The 17,825-nt window shown below is 36.4% G+C and overlaps 1 protein-coding gene and 1 long non-coding RNA gene across 28 annotated transcripts in view; one reads left to right on the top strand and one right to left on the bottom strand.

The window, feature by feature from the left end:
• Window positions 1-17,825, bottom strand: part of LOC141407652 (uncharacterized) — a 109,623-nt gene that overhangs the window by 38,683 nt on the left and 53,115 nt on the right. The window lies entirely within an intron of this gene.
• The window catches only part of MINDY3 (MINDY lysine 48 deubiquitinase 3), an 81,545-nt gene that overhangs the window by 47,338 nt on the left and 16,382 nt on the right, over window positions 1-17,825 (top strand). For all 27 annotated transcript variants that reach the window (XR_012417503.1, XR_012417502.1, XR_012417501.1 and 24 more), the window contains one exon: window positions 16,554-16,626. Coding sequence is in view for 10 of the 27 variants with exons in the window: in XM_074001121.1 (XP_073857222.1) it covers window positions 16,554-16,626 (73 nt within the window). In the remaining 17 variants the exon portion in view is untranslated. The remainder of the gene's footprint in view (window positions 1-16,553; window positions 16,627-17,825) is intronic.

The following is a 17,825-nucleotide window of genomic DNA, read 5'->3' as shown; positions in this document are numbered from 1 at the left end:
AGGAACCAGTCCATAGAGGAGTTAAAAACTTTTCTAATGTTGCATGGGTAGGAAGGTAGAAATGTGATAGCTAAGACAGAGTAAAATATCAGAAGCTGTATTGAATTTAACCTTCTGTATGGGGTAAAAAGATATGTGTTAAGTGAATTAATAAAGTATGTTGCCAGTAATATTTAATGCATGAATAATTGAGAAGGGATAATTATACTATTTCCCAGAAATAATAGAACATTGAAATTTACAAAGTAAGATTTTGCTTTCTTAAAATGAAGAATCGGCCGGGCACAGGGGTTCATGCCTGTAATCCTAACACTTTGGGAGGCCGAGGCAGGTGAATCACCTGAGGCCAGGAGTTCGAGACCATCCTGACCAACATGGAAAAACCCATCTCTACTAAGAATACAGAAATTAGCCAGGCATGGTGGTGGGCGCCTGTAATCCCAGCTACTCAGGAGGCTGAGGCAGGAGAATCACTTGAACCCAGGGAACGGAGGTTGCAGTGAGCTGAGATTGTGCCACTTTACTCCAACCTGGGCGAAGGAGCAAGACTCCATCTCAAAAAATAAATAAATAAGTAAAATGAAGAATTAAGCATTATTGCAAATGTACATGGAAAACTGAATTAAGCATCTAATTAGAAAGTTTTATTCTTAAGTTTTAGATTATAAGTTCTAGTTTTATATGTTCTATACATGTAATTAAATTTTTGTAGGAATGAAAGCTTTATGTATTAGACCCTAGTAATAGGAGAAAGTGCACATATATTATCTTTTTCCTGAAGCAAATTAATGACTTTGGGCAAAAATTATGAGTAATGTTAACTATATTACAAGTAAGATGAAGCACAAATTGACATTTTCTTAAATAGTAGCACTTTTGAGTTCAATTTTCATGATTTAAAAGTATTTCCTTTAAATCAGTGACATTCAAATATATATACCACTACTTTAAATACATTGCAGTTTTGGAATAATTTGTGTGTTGTGTTAGAAGTGAATATCACCTCCAAAATTTTCACAAATATTAATCTATACATAGTCTCAGGACTAGCACTGAAAATATTGTGATGTCAAGTAGTTGATGGCTTTGGCTCCTTTTTCTAAATTTTGTAAGTAAATTTTAAAAATGTATTTTCGCATATTTATATACAGGACAAACTAAGGTCTCAGCGATTAAATATGATGAAAGTAGTGTATTATATTGACTAAGTTTTAAAATTACAGCATTGTTCTTCCTCAGAAAAAAATATGTTTGACATTTCAACTTTGGTTTTATTGTGAATTATGTTTATTTAAATTTGACTTGATTTTCTTAGTGAGTTGTTTTTTCTTTTCTTCTCTACCTTTATTCCTAACCTACTTTCCTTTAGAAGTCGAAGCTTGTGGCCCATGTTCATTTGCGTTATCAAAATAATCGGCATAGTTTGAAAACTGAATTTTTCCACATCTTTGCCAATACTGGATTATTAAAATTATTATTATAGTCATCCTAGTGGGTGTTAAGTGGTAATTGTAATTTTGATTTGCATTTCCCTAATGACTAATGAGCATCTTTTTATGTGCCTGTTGTCTACTTCTGCATCTTCTTTGGATAAATGTCTGTTCAGGTCCTTCGCCTGTTTTTTAATTGGGTGGTTTGTCTTTTTGTTATTGAGTTATAAGAGTTTTTAGTATATTCTGGGTACTAGATTCATACTCTGTATTTACTTGTTTTCTATATTATCTGTCTCTCAGTAGTAAGCTCTGTGAAGGCAGTATTCTTGTGTTTTGTTACCTACTGTTTGCCAGTTCCTAGAGCGGTGCCAGGCATAGTGTAGGTTCTCAGTGGCTTTTTTTTGACCAAATACATTATTGAACACGCTGTAGATCAATCTTTAAAAAATTGTGAGATAACCATGTTATTACTTGATAAGTTGGGGGTTGGGAAGTGCACTTAAGATTGCTGAATAGTCTTGGATCATCAGAATTCAATAGATCTGCATCTTACGTGGAGGGCAAATAGAAAAACTAGCTTTTGCTATCCCACCTGACCAATTCAAACCACCCATATTATTGAATAGAAACAGCTGTCATGAGTATTTACAAATAAGCTTTGTCAAACTACCTATATGCTGTATAACATGTTAAAAATTTACTTTCATGATTTGAGGATGGTTAAGAAAACTGTTTCTGTCCAGTGAAATAACCTCTTAACTATCTGTTTTTGTTTTTGAAATGAACTATTTACTTTTAGGACTTAAAGTAATTAAATATTTTTTTAAAGGGCACTAGTATAGGTTCATGATTTTAATTTTCAGTGCCAAAGTATTTACTTAATGTACTTGTCACTTTATATTTGATATATCCAGTGACCCAGAATTTACCTTTTTAATTGTACTGGAGTCCTCCTCCTGACCTATAATCATCCCACACATTTTGTAGGATTAAAAGAGATTTTTCACAAGTCAGTTTTACTTGAAAATCATCATTAAAAATTAATAATTGTATGAACAGGTTGTTAAAATGTTCAGGTTGATCATTTATAACATTTCTTTCATGAAGAAATATAACTTTAAGTTTTTTAATTTAAACTGCCGTGTTTTATAAATCATCTTTTATGTCTGATATAAAGTCATCTTTTCTTACTAACCCTCTGTCTCTGTCAAACAACAGAACTGTTATTGTACTCCTTGACATAGTATCCTAAGGAGTCTGGTGGTGAGAAATACATCTAAGCCGCCCTATGTAAATGAGAGCTGTATAGTTACTACTGAGGGAAATATCACAGAATCTAACTTCAGGAACCTTATAGGAACTGCAGAGTCATCAAGCAGCAGGGTTCCCACAGAACTTCTAATAAGAGGATACGGGTGAGGTGAAATGCAGTACGTAAATGGACCTCTTCAAAGAGGGAAACTTAATTCCTATTAAGTACGATGGAGAACTTTCCAAGCAGGTCATCTGAGCTATGGCAGAACAAAGGTCTGTACATGGAGACAGAATGTGCCCCGTGGGCATGGGTCTTCAGAAATCGTATCATGGCACTTTCAATGAGGTTACTTGAAAATATGCGAACCTGCTGCACAGGTAAAAAGAAATGTACTTTGAAAAGTAGATGGTTAAGGAATACAGAACTTAAACTTAACTTTTTGAATTGTTTTTCCTTAATTTCAGAAGAAAAAACTAGCTCTTATTAGATGAAGGCTGTGTAACGTTTGTTTTATAATATGTTAAATATTTAAGGAGTCAGGTCTTTCATAATAATACATAATTATTTAAGTGTTCAAATACTAGGGCATTTTTCCTCTTTTTTCTCCCTAACCATCATTTTCCCCATTGATTCTTCATCTTTTATTTTTATATTTGGGTTTTAAGAATAATTTATTTAGGTCAGTTTCTTAATTTCCCTTAAATTGGGAACTAATTACGAAATTAATTTTCAATGCAAATTCAAAATGGGCACTTTAAATCTGAAAATCTACTTTAAATATTCCTAGAATTTAGAATGTATAAAATGGAAGACATAATAAATGCCTTTTTTGTTTTTATTGTGCATTTAAATCTCAATGTGGAGTGACAGCCGTTGATCCAATATAAAAATAGTTGAACCCTACGTATATCATCTAGTTTCATCTTCAGAAGATCAGTGGCTAATTTGCTTGGTACCCCATTTAAACTCTCCTTTGAAGTTGGGGAAATGAGTTTTACATCCCTTTTTTGTTGCCTTTTATGGTTATAAGGGGACTCTGTGTATGTGCAGAACCTGACCTTTGACCTTTCCTTTGATAAAGCAGTTTTCTTGTCAGGTATGAACACATGAAAATCCATGACACAAAGAAACTGAATGTAATGCTAAGGAGGAAAAAATTATTTAACTGTTGCTGTGTGAGCTGAGATTGTTCTTCCAGTGGGATCTGTTACTGGGAATGTAGGGAGAATTATTTCTACAGCACAAGCTGCTTTTATTACTCTTTAGTGTAGCAGGAAGAATACTGCGGTGAACTGTTAGAGCCTGTTTCTCTTAGGTGTTTAAAAATTGGACAGTTCTACTTTGACATTTCTCTGCGTGTAATAAAACGATGTTAGGCCGGGCGCGGTGGCTCAAGCCTGTAATCCCAGCACTTTGGGAGGCCGAGACGGGTGGATCACGAGGTCAGGAGATCGAGACCATCCTGGCTAACACGGTGAAACCGCGTCTCTACTAAAAAATACAAAAAAAAAAACTAGCCGGGCGAGGTGGCGGGCGCCTGTAGTCCCAGCTACTCGGGAGGCTGAGGCAGGAGAATGGCGTGAACCCGGGAGGCGGAGCTTGCAGTGAGCTGAGATCCGGCCACTGCACTCCAGCCTGGGCGACAGAGTGAGACTCTGTCTCAAAAAATAAATAAATAAATAAATAAATAAATAAATAAATAAATAAATAAATAAATAAAACGATGTTAAGGAAAAGTAGTAAAGTGATGCTTTATAGGCTTTACTGTTCCAAGAAAATTCACAGTTGGCATTTTGTGTTTTATTGCAGTTTGGTTACCTCATCCTCTTATCTTAAGTAAATTCTGGAGTTTGTGCGTATATTGAGATTTTGTGCCTTATCTAGTACAGAAAGGAAATAGGGAAAATGCTAATGTATTTGTAGTTTAATCATAATTTACGTGACTTTTAACACCTTAAAATAGCAACTTAAAGAATACTGAAGTTAATCTCATATCTGAACTACTTGGAAAGTTTGGGTAGACATCTGGACATCTTAATTCTCAATGATTTGAATTACTACAAATATGTAAATTTTTAATCACAAACTCCTTCCTAGCTGCTTAGCACGCTTTGGGGCTGTCCCCCATCAGCAGTCTAGGATTACGCCAATGACTTGTGCCACCATACTACTAAAGCTTTTTATTTCTAATCATTTTGACCAGAAAACTTTCAAAATATAAATGTTCTTGCCTCCTTAAGCCAAGTGAACATCAATTACCCTTATGTACTCTTTGCCTTATGCAGCGGTATTTGTATATCTGGTGTTTGTGATTTCCCTGAATTTTCTTTTTCTTTCAGGTATTACTTCTCAGTCATCAGTGATGTCAGCCTTCCTGGAAGAAGTCTCTCTCTTCCACTGAATTTTTCTTTTTCTCCTACAATAGTATCCAAGTAATTGTCTAAACATAAAATACTGATGGAAGGGCCTAGAAGTATTCTGTTAGGAATGAAGCCTGTGAGTTTTAATTAAGAGTCAGTATCTTTAAGCCCACACCCTGAGCTATCTGTTTAGAATTGATAGAAAAAAATTATAGCCAGTAGAGTTGATAGCAGAGTACAAAAAAAGTCTTGTACGGTTAATAGATGACCATCACTAAGTCTTACTGAGTTTAATTTGGATTTTTGCGTGTGTATGCACACGCTTTGCTTATGTTACCCTCTGCCCAGAATGTGCTTATCAAAATCTTGCTCAGCATTCCTGGTCCAGCCTTCCATCATTCGTATTGTGTCCACTGATTCTCCTATTCTCTTGTTGCTTCTATTCTTCCAGCTTACTACCTTCTTGTGGCACTACCTGATTTCCCACACTACCTACTGCCACACACATTCAGCATTGTGCTAAGTACTGTTGAAATGTAAGGATTAATAATACTTGGTAATAGTTTACTGTGAACATTTACTGAATGTTGTCTGTGTGTTAGGCAGTATACTAATTAATCATCTCAGGAGTATTCCTCATTTAATCCTCAAACCAACCCTGTGAGCTGCATGTCGTTTTCATCTACGTGTTACAGTCTGGGGCCAATGAGAAAAATGACATCTCCAAAGTTAGATACTAGTGAGTACCAAGGCAGGATTCAAACTCTAGTCTTCTGGCTTCTGAGCTGTGCATTTAACTTCCCTCCCTCAAGGAAACAACTCATTATGCTAGAGTGGAGTAGAGCCTGGAAGAGGGAAGAAGTTGGTGTAGAAGAGATTATACTTGAATGAAAGGACATGGTAACTTTGAGACTGACATGAAATGAAGGCTGTATAGATGTAGTGTTGTAATGGGAAAGTTAATACTGTATTTGGGGAATAGTAATTGGTTGATTATAGCTAAACCATACTAGTTGTGCTAGGATATTAAGATGAAAGCAAAGGTTGACAATCAGCTATAGGACCAGCTTAAATAATCAGATTTATTTCCAAATCATCTTTACTATATGAAAGTCTGTCTTGATATAGAAAGCTAAACAGGAATATCCATGGCATGAATATAAAGCAAATTCATGGAAGTAGAACGGCCTTCTCAGTCAACAATCAAAGCTTCTCTGTACAGCTGTGATAAAATTTTAAATTATAAATGTGAGTACTGTGACTAATTTTTAATCATGCAAACCTTGTTTAAAATTGTAGAAAAGGAGGGTAGGATTGGTTGGGGGCCCTCACTTTTTGTTCATACTAATCCAAGCCTCCCAAGATCAAATTATTGGTATTGAGTGGACTACAGTTTCAGTCCTCTTCTTAAGCATTCGTTTTCATAGGAAACATGAAGTCTGCATATGTGGAGATTCCTCCATGTGCAGCTTACATTGTTAAGGTCAGAGTCCCTGGGTAGCATGAGGGAAGACACAAGAGGAAAATGTAGACTGCTCTCAATAGGAAGATCAAATAGAATACATGTGGCACAAGCAACATACAGCCCAAGCCAGTATATTAGGTTTTAATCCCTTTCACCAGCTTGCTGCAGTAACCAACAACCCTGACATTTCAGTCATGTACACAGTGGTATTCAAGAAGGGGGCGATGAGAACAACCCGTCCTGCGGGTAGAAGGAGTATTTGACCACTGACATTGTTTAGATTTGCCTGCATGTGGTGATGGCAAAAAGGAATTTGAGAATGTTTTAACATCTCTAAAAACAATGTACCCTCTTTTTGCCTGTACTGGAACACACCACTGCCACCCTCTCCCCAACACACCCAGCCCAAAGCTTACCGCCCTCGTAACTTACATGTCAGCTGCAGGTGTGCTCCACGTGTCTCCTTTATTTTAAAATCTGGGCTGAAGGAGTAGCCTCTGCCTGGAATGTGCAGTTCTCATAAGAGAGGGAAAAGAACAAGACTCCTGGCCAAACCAGATAGTGGCACTTAAAGTTTCTGCTAGGAGCTGGCATAATGTCACTCCCAGTTGTATTTCTCTGGCTAAATCTGATGTCACTGAGGCACGGAAGTAGGCCCCTTTCACAGACAGGTACTTCACGTCACTTAGCAACAGACAGTGACAAATAATCCTCTTAGAAGGAGGAAGCAGCAACTGATTGGGAACAATAATATCTACCACCATCGATTATCTTGTATCTAGGTGATTGAACAGTTTAAATTAATTCCAGCGATACAAAGAGTCCTAACTTTGAAATAAAGAGTAACTTTATTTTTTCAGGTACCTTTATCTGTATTACCAGTATAAATATTCACTGTTCACCAGAAATCTTTTAAAATGTAACGTTAACTATCCTTCTAAACACCTACTAAAGTATAAGGCCTGTGTACAGTGGGTTGGTTGGGGATAAGTAGTTTATTACTGAAAAGGTCTTTAAAGTATATTCATTAAGCCTTTCATCATTATGAAGAGCAATCTGCTGTCATGAATAATCAAAGAACCTCCAAGAACATCACCTAACATCAAGAAAAGCTCGACGGATTTTTTAAAGTGAGTTGGTCAATTATGATAATTTGGAGAGTCAGCAGCTCACTCATTAATGATTTTACTAATTACGGCACAAGAGTAGATCACATCTGTTAGAAACTTCTTCTCCCACTGCCTTATTTCCACTTGTGCATTTAGAGTCTGTGTTTCTAGAGGAGGAACCTCAGAGGGCTCTCTGCCGTGTTTCCTACCCTGGCTTCTCTGCCCATATTACACAGATTGGTGCCTCACAGCAGTGGGCTACTGTGGAGGTGACCTGGGCGTTACACATTATTTGGAAAAGAATGAAAGAGTAAGAAAAAAGACCACCATCCTTCCTGCTTTCAGATATTGGGATTAACTGAATTCGGTTAATCTTGCTGGTGCTAATGACATACTATGTTTTGAGATAATTTAATTGACTTAAAATCTGTTTCCCAAATTATTTGGTCATGAATATAGATAGTAAGCAAAGACTAAAGGTGAAACATTATAAAGTAAAATTTTACTTAAAGGTAAATTATATACCAGTTACCTTCTGTTTATTTATTGGAGGGACTTTTAACACTATAAAATGTTGTCTGCAAGCTAAAGTGTCATAAATATATGAGCAATCATTCTTGAAGTTAGATGACGATGCTCTCGGAGGTTCTTTGATGAATCATGACAGCAGATTGCTCTTCATAATGATGAAAGGCTTAATGAATAAAATTTAAAGACCTTTTCAGTCGTGAACTACTTATCCCCAGCCAACCCACTGTACACAGGCCTTATATTTCAGTAGGTGTTTGGAAGGATGGCTAATGTTACAACATTTTAAAAGGTTTGTGGTGAACAGTGAATAGTTACACTGATAATACAGAGCTGCGTGAAAAGGAGATACCTGTTTCATGATTGTAGGCTATTAGTCCCATTAACAGCTTGGTCCACCTACCTCCATCCCCAACTCCCTGCCAACCCCCTGCAATTAAGCTGAGTGAGGCTAGATAATTTTAAAAGCTAGATTGTTTAGCAATCCCTGTTGACCAGTAAATTGGTTGAATATAAATTCCTCTGATAAAATCATGTGATTATATCAGACTAATATAAAGAACTGCTTTTACAATAAAAATAATTTCGATGATAAATCAGAGCTTTAATTGCTAACTAAAACAGTATGTAATAGTTGAGTCTTATGTGTGTAGGGTCTGTTCCTACTGAGGGTACCTAAAAGAGTTCCAAATGCAGTACATGTTGAAATTTTCTCCTAAGTATTACAACTAGGGATGAAGAAAAGAAAATGCAACTATATTTGCTGACCTTGGAATCCCTTTACTTAATTATCATTCATGGGGGGGTTTTTTGTGTGTGTTGGGGGGGAGTATAGGATTAGTGTATATTTGTTAGAACTTCATCCTAGAATATAATTTTCTTAGGATAATTTTAATATTCATGGAAGTAAAGATAGAGTAGCATGTTTTTCTCTCTTCTGTTAGACTGCGACCTTGAGTGCACAGACTGGGTTTTTCTCTACCATCTATTAAGCCTGCCAAATGATTAAGAAATTATGGTTTTGTGTATAGTTAGAGAAAATATACTACATATGGAACCTAAAAACTGTTGCTGTATTACATTTTGGAAATGGAAAATCTGAGGGGTAGAATCCTCCTCTTCACATTTATAAAGTTATTACATTCTTTCTAACCGTTTTACGTACAATAAGAAAAATACGGCAGTAAAACACTTTCAATTGAATGGAATTCTATACTTACTTGCTCTTCAAACTTGCTATGCAAATATGCAGTATATTGAATGTTAATATTAAGTTTGCTACATGGATTTTTCTACAGATCTTTTTACTAGGAACCCTGTTTACAAGTGTTTAAGTTAAATAAATTGGTAAAAATTAGTGTTTATAATTTGAATTAAAATTACAGAGTTAAAAGAACAGCAAAATGAAACACTTTAATGGGAATAGAAGGTGGTTTTGTAACTTTTTCTGATTACATCTCTAAACATTTAAACATTACATAAATTTAAACAAGGTTTAACTAAAAGATCATTTTCTATGGTAATCCAAAAAGCATTGTAAACACTCAAAATAAGCAAGTCAGTAATCACTTTAGAAGACTATGTACTGGTTTTGATTTGTGAAAGAAAACTTCTGGAATATTTCCATTTGAATTTATAATAATCTCTTGGGTTTTTTCTCTTTTCATTTTTTTTCATCCTGTAGTATAAACACATCTTTTTTAAGTAATATGATTAAGAGTTAATGCCTAAGGAGTTGACCAAATTAGCTGTTAGTAGTATATGACTGAGACCAAAAAAGGAAAACATGATTTTTTTTTCTTGTTTAAGACACAGTTTGTTTTATTAGTAATGGCAGTTATAGTTGGTGGTTTTGTTATTTGGAACCTAACCAATATCGCCAGATTGTTTGTTGGGAGGAAAAAAAGAGTTTCTGTTTAGATAGCTAACAAATGGGTTTGTTATCATTTCCCCACAAACAAGGTTTTGAGTTACTTGTTTTACACTTAACTTCAACCAATAAGTTGCCTTAATTCCTGATACGATTTGGCTGTTTGTCCCTACCCAGATCTCATCTCCCATCGCAAGGAGGGACCTGGTGGGAGGCGATTGGGTCATGAGGGCTGTTTCCCCCATGCTGTTCTTCTGATAGTGAGTTCTCAGGAGATCTGGTTGGTTGATATATATCTGGTGCTTCCCCTGCATGCTCTTTTCCCTGCTGCCTTGTGAAGAAGGCGCTTACTTTTCCTTCACTGTCTGGCATGATTGTAAGTTTCCTGAGGCCTCCCCAGCCATGCAGATCTATGAGTCAATTAAACCTTTTATTTATAAATTACCCCACCTCAGGTAGTATCTTTATAGCAGTGTGAAAACAGACTAATGCAATTCGTTTTTGAAAACATAATTGACCCTTGAGCAACATGGGAGTTAGGGTGCTAACCCCCTGCATAGTCAAAAATCCACATAGAACTTCTGGCTCCCTCAAAAATTTACTGTTAGCCAGTTGTTGACTGGAAGCCTTACCTTAACCAACAGTAGGTTAACATATATTTTGTATTTTATATGTATTATATACTGGATTCTCATAAGCTGGAGAAAAGAATATGTTAAAATTAAGATGAATGTCAGTTTGTATTCTGGTCCTGCTTCTTATACATCACCTTCCTCATTGTCCAGCACTGGTTCAGAAGCATTCATCTCTATCAAACTATCTTCTGTTATTTCCTCTGATGTGGTGTCTGTTAGCTCTTGAATTTCTCCGAGATCTGTATCTTGAAACCCTTTACCCTGATTGGCTGTGTAAATCCTGTGAAGTCATACACAATATCTGGACACAGTCTTCTCTAGCAGGAATATGCTTTGGGCTGGATGGATTAACTTTTTCTGTAACAATGATGGCCTCTTCAGTGCTGTGTAATCCTACCAGACTTCCATGTTGTTCTTGCTGTTGGGGTTCTGTTTAATAGGAATAACCATCTTTTCTGCAGAGTACTGTGTGTAATGAGCCTCAAGGGTCCTTATGACCTCCTAATCTAGAGGCTGTATTAGTGATGTTGCGTTAGAGGGCAGTTAACTACTTTGATGCCTTCGGTGGTGAGCTCATGGGGTTCTAGGTGGCCAGGGACCTTGTCCAATATCCGAAGAACTTTAAAAGATGGTCTCTTACTGGCAGGGTACTGTGTAACTTCCGGTACACATCATTGATAGAACCGATCCAGAGAAAGCGTTCTCTTCCAGGCCTTCTTATACAACCAAAAGATTGGCAGCTGGTGTTGTCTTTTCCCTTCAAGGCTTGGGGTTAGCAGTTTTATAGATAAGGGCAGTCCTGATCATCACCCTGACTGTATTTGCATAAAACAGTAGCCTTTTGCTTCCTGTCTTAAATCCTAGTGCTTGCTTCTGTTCCTTACTTATAAGTGTTCTTTATGGCATTTTTCCCCCCAGAATAGGGCATCTTTGTCCACATTAAAAACCTGTTCAGGCAGATACTCTTTCTTCTCAAAGATTTTCTTAATGGTTTCTGAGAACTTACCTGCTGCCTCTTTGTTAGCAGAAGCTGCTTCTCCTGTTACCTTGATATTTTTAAAGCCAAACCAGTTTCTAAAATTATCAAACCATCCTTTGCTGGCATTAAGTTCTCCACCTTTAGCTCCTTCACTTTTGTTTTGCTTTAACTTGTCGTATAATGATTGCATTTTTTCTTGAATCTTATTAGAATCTAAAGGTGTGCCTTTCCTATAGCAATCCTGCACTTACATACAAGTCGCATTTTTTGTACAAGGAGGTATTTTGCAAAAAGTGGAAGATTTGTATGGCTGCAGCAATGGCTTCACGAATTTCCTTTTCTTTTTTTATGATATTCTTACGCTGGATTCATTTCTCTTGACATAGTGAGTATCCACAGCAGCAGACCTCAATCCATGGTGCATATCAAGCAATTCCACTTTTTCTTACGTCCAGACTTTTGTTTCTTGGGAGCATTTCCAGCATCACTAGTGGCACTTCATATGGGTCCCATGGTTTCATTCAAGATTTACAGTATTGCACTAAACATGATGAAAAGTATGTGAGGACTGTTTGGGATCACTTTTTACTGTGATGTGGAACTCACTGGAGTGATGGGCTGCACATGCGGAGATGATTAGTGCCACACTTGTGCTTTAAGCAGATACAACACAAGCTCACCACAATAGCATCAGGAGATGGTGATGAAATTATTCCAGTAGTACAGTATGCACTAAAGTTAATTTCATGCTGTTATGATCTGATACTGCATCTTTACATTCATTTACATCTCTTGACGGTGAATGGTGCCAGGTACGGTCTGTATGCCCCTGTTTTGGTACATTTTAACTTTTTGTAATAGATTTGTGGCATTTCATGGTAGTAAAAAAAAAAAAATAGACTAGTATCTACATATATTTTATGCATGCATGGCATACTTAGTTTTTTCTTAATTTTTGAAAATATCGCTAGGCTGCACAGTTTGTGAGTTTTTCAAACTGTTGCAAATTTTCAAGAAAAATTTCCAATATATTTATTGAGAAAAATTTCACATATAAATGGACCCATGCAGTTCAAATCCGTGTTGTTTGAGGATCAACTGTACTCGCTTCTTAGTTCTTTGAAGGAATCTGCTTTCATCAGTTTTCAGTATTTTCCCTGGCAGGTTCCCCAGCCGTAACCTCAGTCTAACACTAGTATTCTATTTCTAATAGCTCACGAGAAGCTCGCAGTTGGCAAACAGTGAGTGTTTGTAGTGTGCCAAGTATTAAGATAACTCCATGTATTCTACTTGGATGTTTAACCATTACCTCCAAACTCTAAAAGTTCAAAAATCAAATTCATTCTTCTGTCGAAGCTCATTTCCCTTCCTAAGTCCTCCTTTTCTGTCGCAGTTCTGAGTCCTGTTCGCATTTTTCAGTTTCCCTGTGTGCTATGAAGTCACATCTCCCTGCCTTTCATGATTCCATTCCTTCTAGCTAGAATTCCCTGCCCTCTTTTCTAATTTCTGATAATAGCCAAAATATATTCTTTGTAAAAATCTGTAAAGGTGATTAAGATGTCTTTATTGCCCCCATATATCAAAAAGTTGGCATGTTTAATAAATGTTAAGGGCTGGCCGCAGTGGCTCAAGCCTGTAATCCCAGCACTTTAGGAGGCCGAGGCGGGTGGATCAAGAGGTCAGCAGTTCAAGACCAGCCTGGCCAAAATAGTGAAACCCCGTCTCTACTAAAAATACAAAAATTAGCTGGGCATGGTGGCGAGTGCCTGTAATCCCAGCTACTCGGGGGGCTGGGGCAGAGATTTGCTTGAACCTGGGAGGCAGAGGTTGCAGTGAGGTGTGATCGTGCCACTGCACTCCAGCCTGGGCAACAGAGCAAGACTCCATCCATCTCAAAAAAATAAATATTAGAGCATTTGGGGGAAAAAAGTATGTAATACATTATATAAATCATGGGTCAGCAGATGGCCCTCAGGCCAAATCAAGTCACTACCTGTTTTGGTAAAGTTAAGTTTTATTGGAACATAGCCATGGTCATGTATTTTGCTGCTAAAACCATGTGCCCTGCAAAACATAAACATTTACTCAATGGCCCATTACAGAAAAATGCTTACCAAACCCTGCTCTAAATGAACATGTGTTAACTAGAGTCTACCAGGACATTTGCCTGAGTTCCAACTGCTCTTTCTATAGCAGGCGAGCTTATATAGCCTATTCATAACCAGAGGCAAGAAAGAGATAAGTGGTATACTTTTCTTTAAGGTTTACTTTAATTTCGTTCTACGTTGGTGTAGTTTTTTTTTTTTTGTTTTTTGTTTTTTGTTTTTTTTGAGACAGAGTCTTGCCCTGTCGTCCAGGCTGGAGTGCAATGTCATTTCAGTTCACTGCAACCTCCGCCTCACAGGTTCAAATGATTGTCCTGCCTCAGCCTCCCAAGTAGCTGGGATTACAGGAGCCCGCCACCACGCCCAACTATTTTTTGTATTTTTAGTAGAGACGGGGTTTAACCATGTTGGCCAGTCTGCTCTCTAACTCCTGACCTCGTTATCTGCCCGCCTTGGCCTCCCAAAGTGTTGGAATTACAGGCGTGACCCCCAGTGCCCAACCACTAGCAGAGTATTTTTTTAAAAAACACACGGCACTTAGAGAAAAGGCATCAAGTAGTTTGCTTTAAATTATTTTTACACTCCAGAACTTTCAGCTCCTTAATGCCAGAGAATCTGATCTAAACCTTCTATGGCTAAAATCTGGAATTTTACTTGCTTCTCTCTACTATGTAAACAGCAATAATTTCCCAAACTTTACTTTGTAGAATATTGAAGTAATGCTTCAGTTATATTTCTGCTACCTTTCCCCCACAAAGATTTAGTTTAACCCAGAAAAAATAACCTGATACTCCCTTTTCTTCTATTTAGATCATAGTTTTAAGTAATACTTAGAAATTTCCAGCAATATCTTAAAACTCATTTTAAAACTTTTCCTCACTTATTAGTGACCCAAAAAAAGGTTGAGAATGGAACAGATGGTGAATAGAAAGAATAACTGTATCCTGATTTTGTGCCCCTGTAAGTTCCCCTCTGCATAAAATTTGATCTGTTAACCATGTAGCTTCTCAGCCAGAATTTCAAAGGTTATAGTGTTCATCTACAAATTTCAACAGTCAAATGGAGACAATTGAAAAAGAAAAATGTGTTAGAAATAGTTAAGGGAGCTAAAGCTTATACTAGAATAAATGTAGAAATCTGCAACTAAGGTTTGGGAGTGATAAAGGGAACTGAGGAATAATAATAACCCATGTGTCAGCAATTGTTCCCTAAATCTGAGAGCCAACACTGCAATCCTAGCTTTGGGATAAAAGTTAATTATAGAGCTAAGGCTATATTGGTAATGTATCAGAAAAAGGAAAGAGGGTTTTTAAGAAATATTGTTCGGGTTAAGTAAACCTTTCTTTGACCCAGCCATCCCACTCTGGTGACCTGCTGTGCAAATATAACTGCACGTTTCTGATGTTACATGTTCACGTTTATTTGATTCAGCATTTTTTTGTAACAGCAAAAGACTAGATACAGTTCAAGGATCCAGCAATAAAGGACTAGATCATAAAATCAAAAAGGCATTGAAAGTTAAGCCAAAGGAAAAACATGTCACTTGGGCATACACATTATCAGCAAAATAATGTTGGAAATGCAGTGAAGGGTGCGCCTAAGAAGTTTCTAGCCAGGGATTGTAAATGAGAGACAACTGTACATTACAAAATTTTACAGATGTTAAAAAATATCAAGTGATTTTTAAGTTGCTTTACCTTTTATTATAATACATGAAAAATGTGTAAGGGCTTGCACAGGTTGCCTTGTTTTAGTTCCCATTCCTGTTTTTTATAAATAAGGTTTTCAGGAACCGAGTCCTCATGGTTGAGTTCGAACTCCTCTGATTCTTAGTTTCTTCACCCGTGAACAGGGTAAAGGTGAGATATTAGAATAACAGTTGAGAAGTACATTTCTTGCAAAAATTGTGTCCACAGGGGAACAGCATTTTAGATTTTAACATTTGTACCCCATAAAAAGGATTCAAGGTAGTAGGGAAGGGATACTTGGAAACTTACTCTCTGATGACGTTTGTCTGAGTGAACACCATTATAGGCAAAGATAATTATAGGTAAAAGCTAACCAAAGGTAAACAACAAGAGCCTGCATTTTAGATTCATGTGTGTCAAGTAGAATTTTGTAATGGCTTAGATATGTGGGGTAAATGTAAAGAATCAAAGATAACACAGTTTTTGTGCTTAGAATCCTGATAAATGTTTTCTGTGAGAAATTAGTCATGGTAGAGAATTTGTTTTATGGGGGAAAGAAATTTCTGTCTCTAGGGTGTTTCCTTTGAGTTCTGAAAAATTAAAATTCTGGACATGTAGAACTTGATGGAGCCTTGACTAGGTTACTAAATTAAAATTTTTAATGCACTGCTATCTAATTGTGTCATTATTTGCTATAATAAATCTCTGGATTTTATTTTCAAATATTTGAAAACTAGAGTGTATTTTATTTCTTCTTACCTGAACAAAAAAAATGTGGAAAAAAATGGTTCGGGTTTTGTTTTTGTGTTTGTTTTTTTTTTATGCTACATTTTTATAGTAATTGCCCATATATTAGACTTTTTTCCCCAGTGTTTTAAGTATTTATATAAAGCTTCACATGTATTGTTCACAACAATTTTCTGTGGTTGAAGTTTTATTGCCATTTTTCAAATGTAAAATAAATGACCTGGAGAGTTTATGACCTATCTCGTTACACATCTGTGATACAAATATAACTCAAAGTCTTCTGACTCCAATGTCATTATGTCTCCCTACCCTAGTATCTGTTTTCTTTTTAATGTCATGATACTATAGCTAGTTGACAACGTGCTTCTTATCTTTTCAGGATATGGCTTTAGTTGCCCCTGAAGCTCCTTCAGAACAAGCCAGAAGAGTTTTTCAAACCTACGACCCAGAAGGTAAAAGATTTTATTAACATCATCTCTGTTTTCTGTCTTCATGTGTTTGAAAGACATTGATACCTACCTGATTTTATTCAAAAGATATATTGGGTTATTTAATGAAACGTAAGTTGTGTTTCTTGAACATTTTAAAAGGAAAATAGTGAAAATGTGAACAAATGAAATAGCACACAAGTCCTTGTTGAGTTGGGTTTCTTGGAGTACTGAAGGTATAGTTGACCTCTGATTAATCTTGACCCCAAACAGGGAAAAAATACCACCTTTTGAACAAACTGTTTGAAAAGTAAGTCATTTTCTTCTTTACTTGTCCAAACGAATATTAAATAAACAGATCTTCCAGGATATTTCTATATAATTGACCTCCCAGGATAAAGAAGCAGAGGAAGATCATCTGAATCATTCACTTTGGAGCCTATGTTTAGCTGTTCTACCTAACAAAGTATAGTTTTATATATCATTAAAATGTCTGCTGAGTCATTGTCACCGAGGTTGTTTTGATCACTTTTGTGTTTACATATTTAGGTAACAGTTACGACTTTATTATAGCTAACTCACCTTTCAAGTATAACTTCAAAACTAAGTTGTCATACTTGAAAGTTCCCTTACAAAGTACCATGTAGAAATGGAAGTTGCTGGATCAGTGAAGTCCTTGTGGACACCTGAATGGATTCAGCTATCTTTATGAATATACTTTCTTCTGTCTTGAAACTTTTTACACTTAGCGATCTGCTCTTTTCCTCTCTGAAAATCCATGTCATGCAAATTTCTAAGAATATACTCTTAGCACTTACTAGCAAATAACTTTAGGCTAGTTACTTTTAGGTCTGCTGTTTTCTTAGGTATCATTGTTAGAACGACTATACCTAGTTCTTAGAGGCATTATGAATATTAAATGAATAATGTAGAAAGCACCTTGCCCAGTGGTACAAGCGATTGTCCAAGATGATAGTCATATTCTTAACCCAGTATAACTACGAACATTCCAAAACCAAACACATAGCTTTCATGTAATCGTTAAGTGTTGTGTTGTGTTTTACTAGTGAAGATTTGGGAACCTTCATATGGGAAACTGGGAGTGAATGAGTTTCTTGAGAAAAGAAACATACAAGGAGAGGATCAGAAAATCTTAGGAGATAATAACTATTAAAGAATAAAGGCATGAAAAAATGCCTTCAGAGCAGACAAAGGAGCACTCA

The sequence above is a fragment of the Macaca fascicularis genome, chromosome 9 (genome assembly GCF_037993035.2).
Source record: "Macaca fascicularis isolate 582-1 chromosome 9, T2T-MFA8v1.1".
Taxonomy (NCBI): Eukaryota; Metazoa; Chordata; class Mammalia; order Primates; family Cercopithecidae; genus Macaca; species Macaca fascicularis.
The sequence above is the reverse complement of the archived record's forward strand: the minus strand, read 5'-3'. Positions and strand labels throughout refer to the sequence as shown.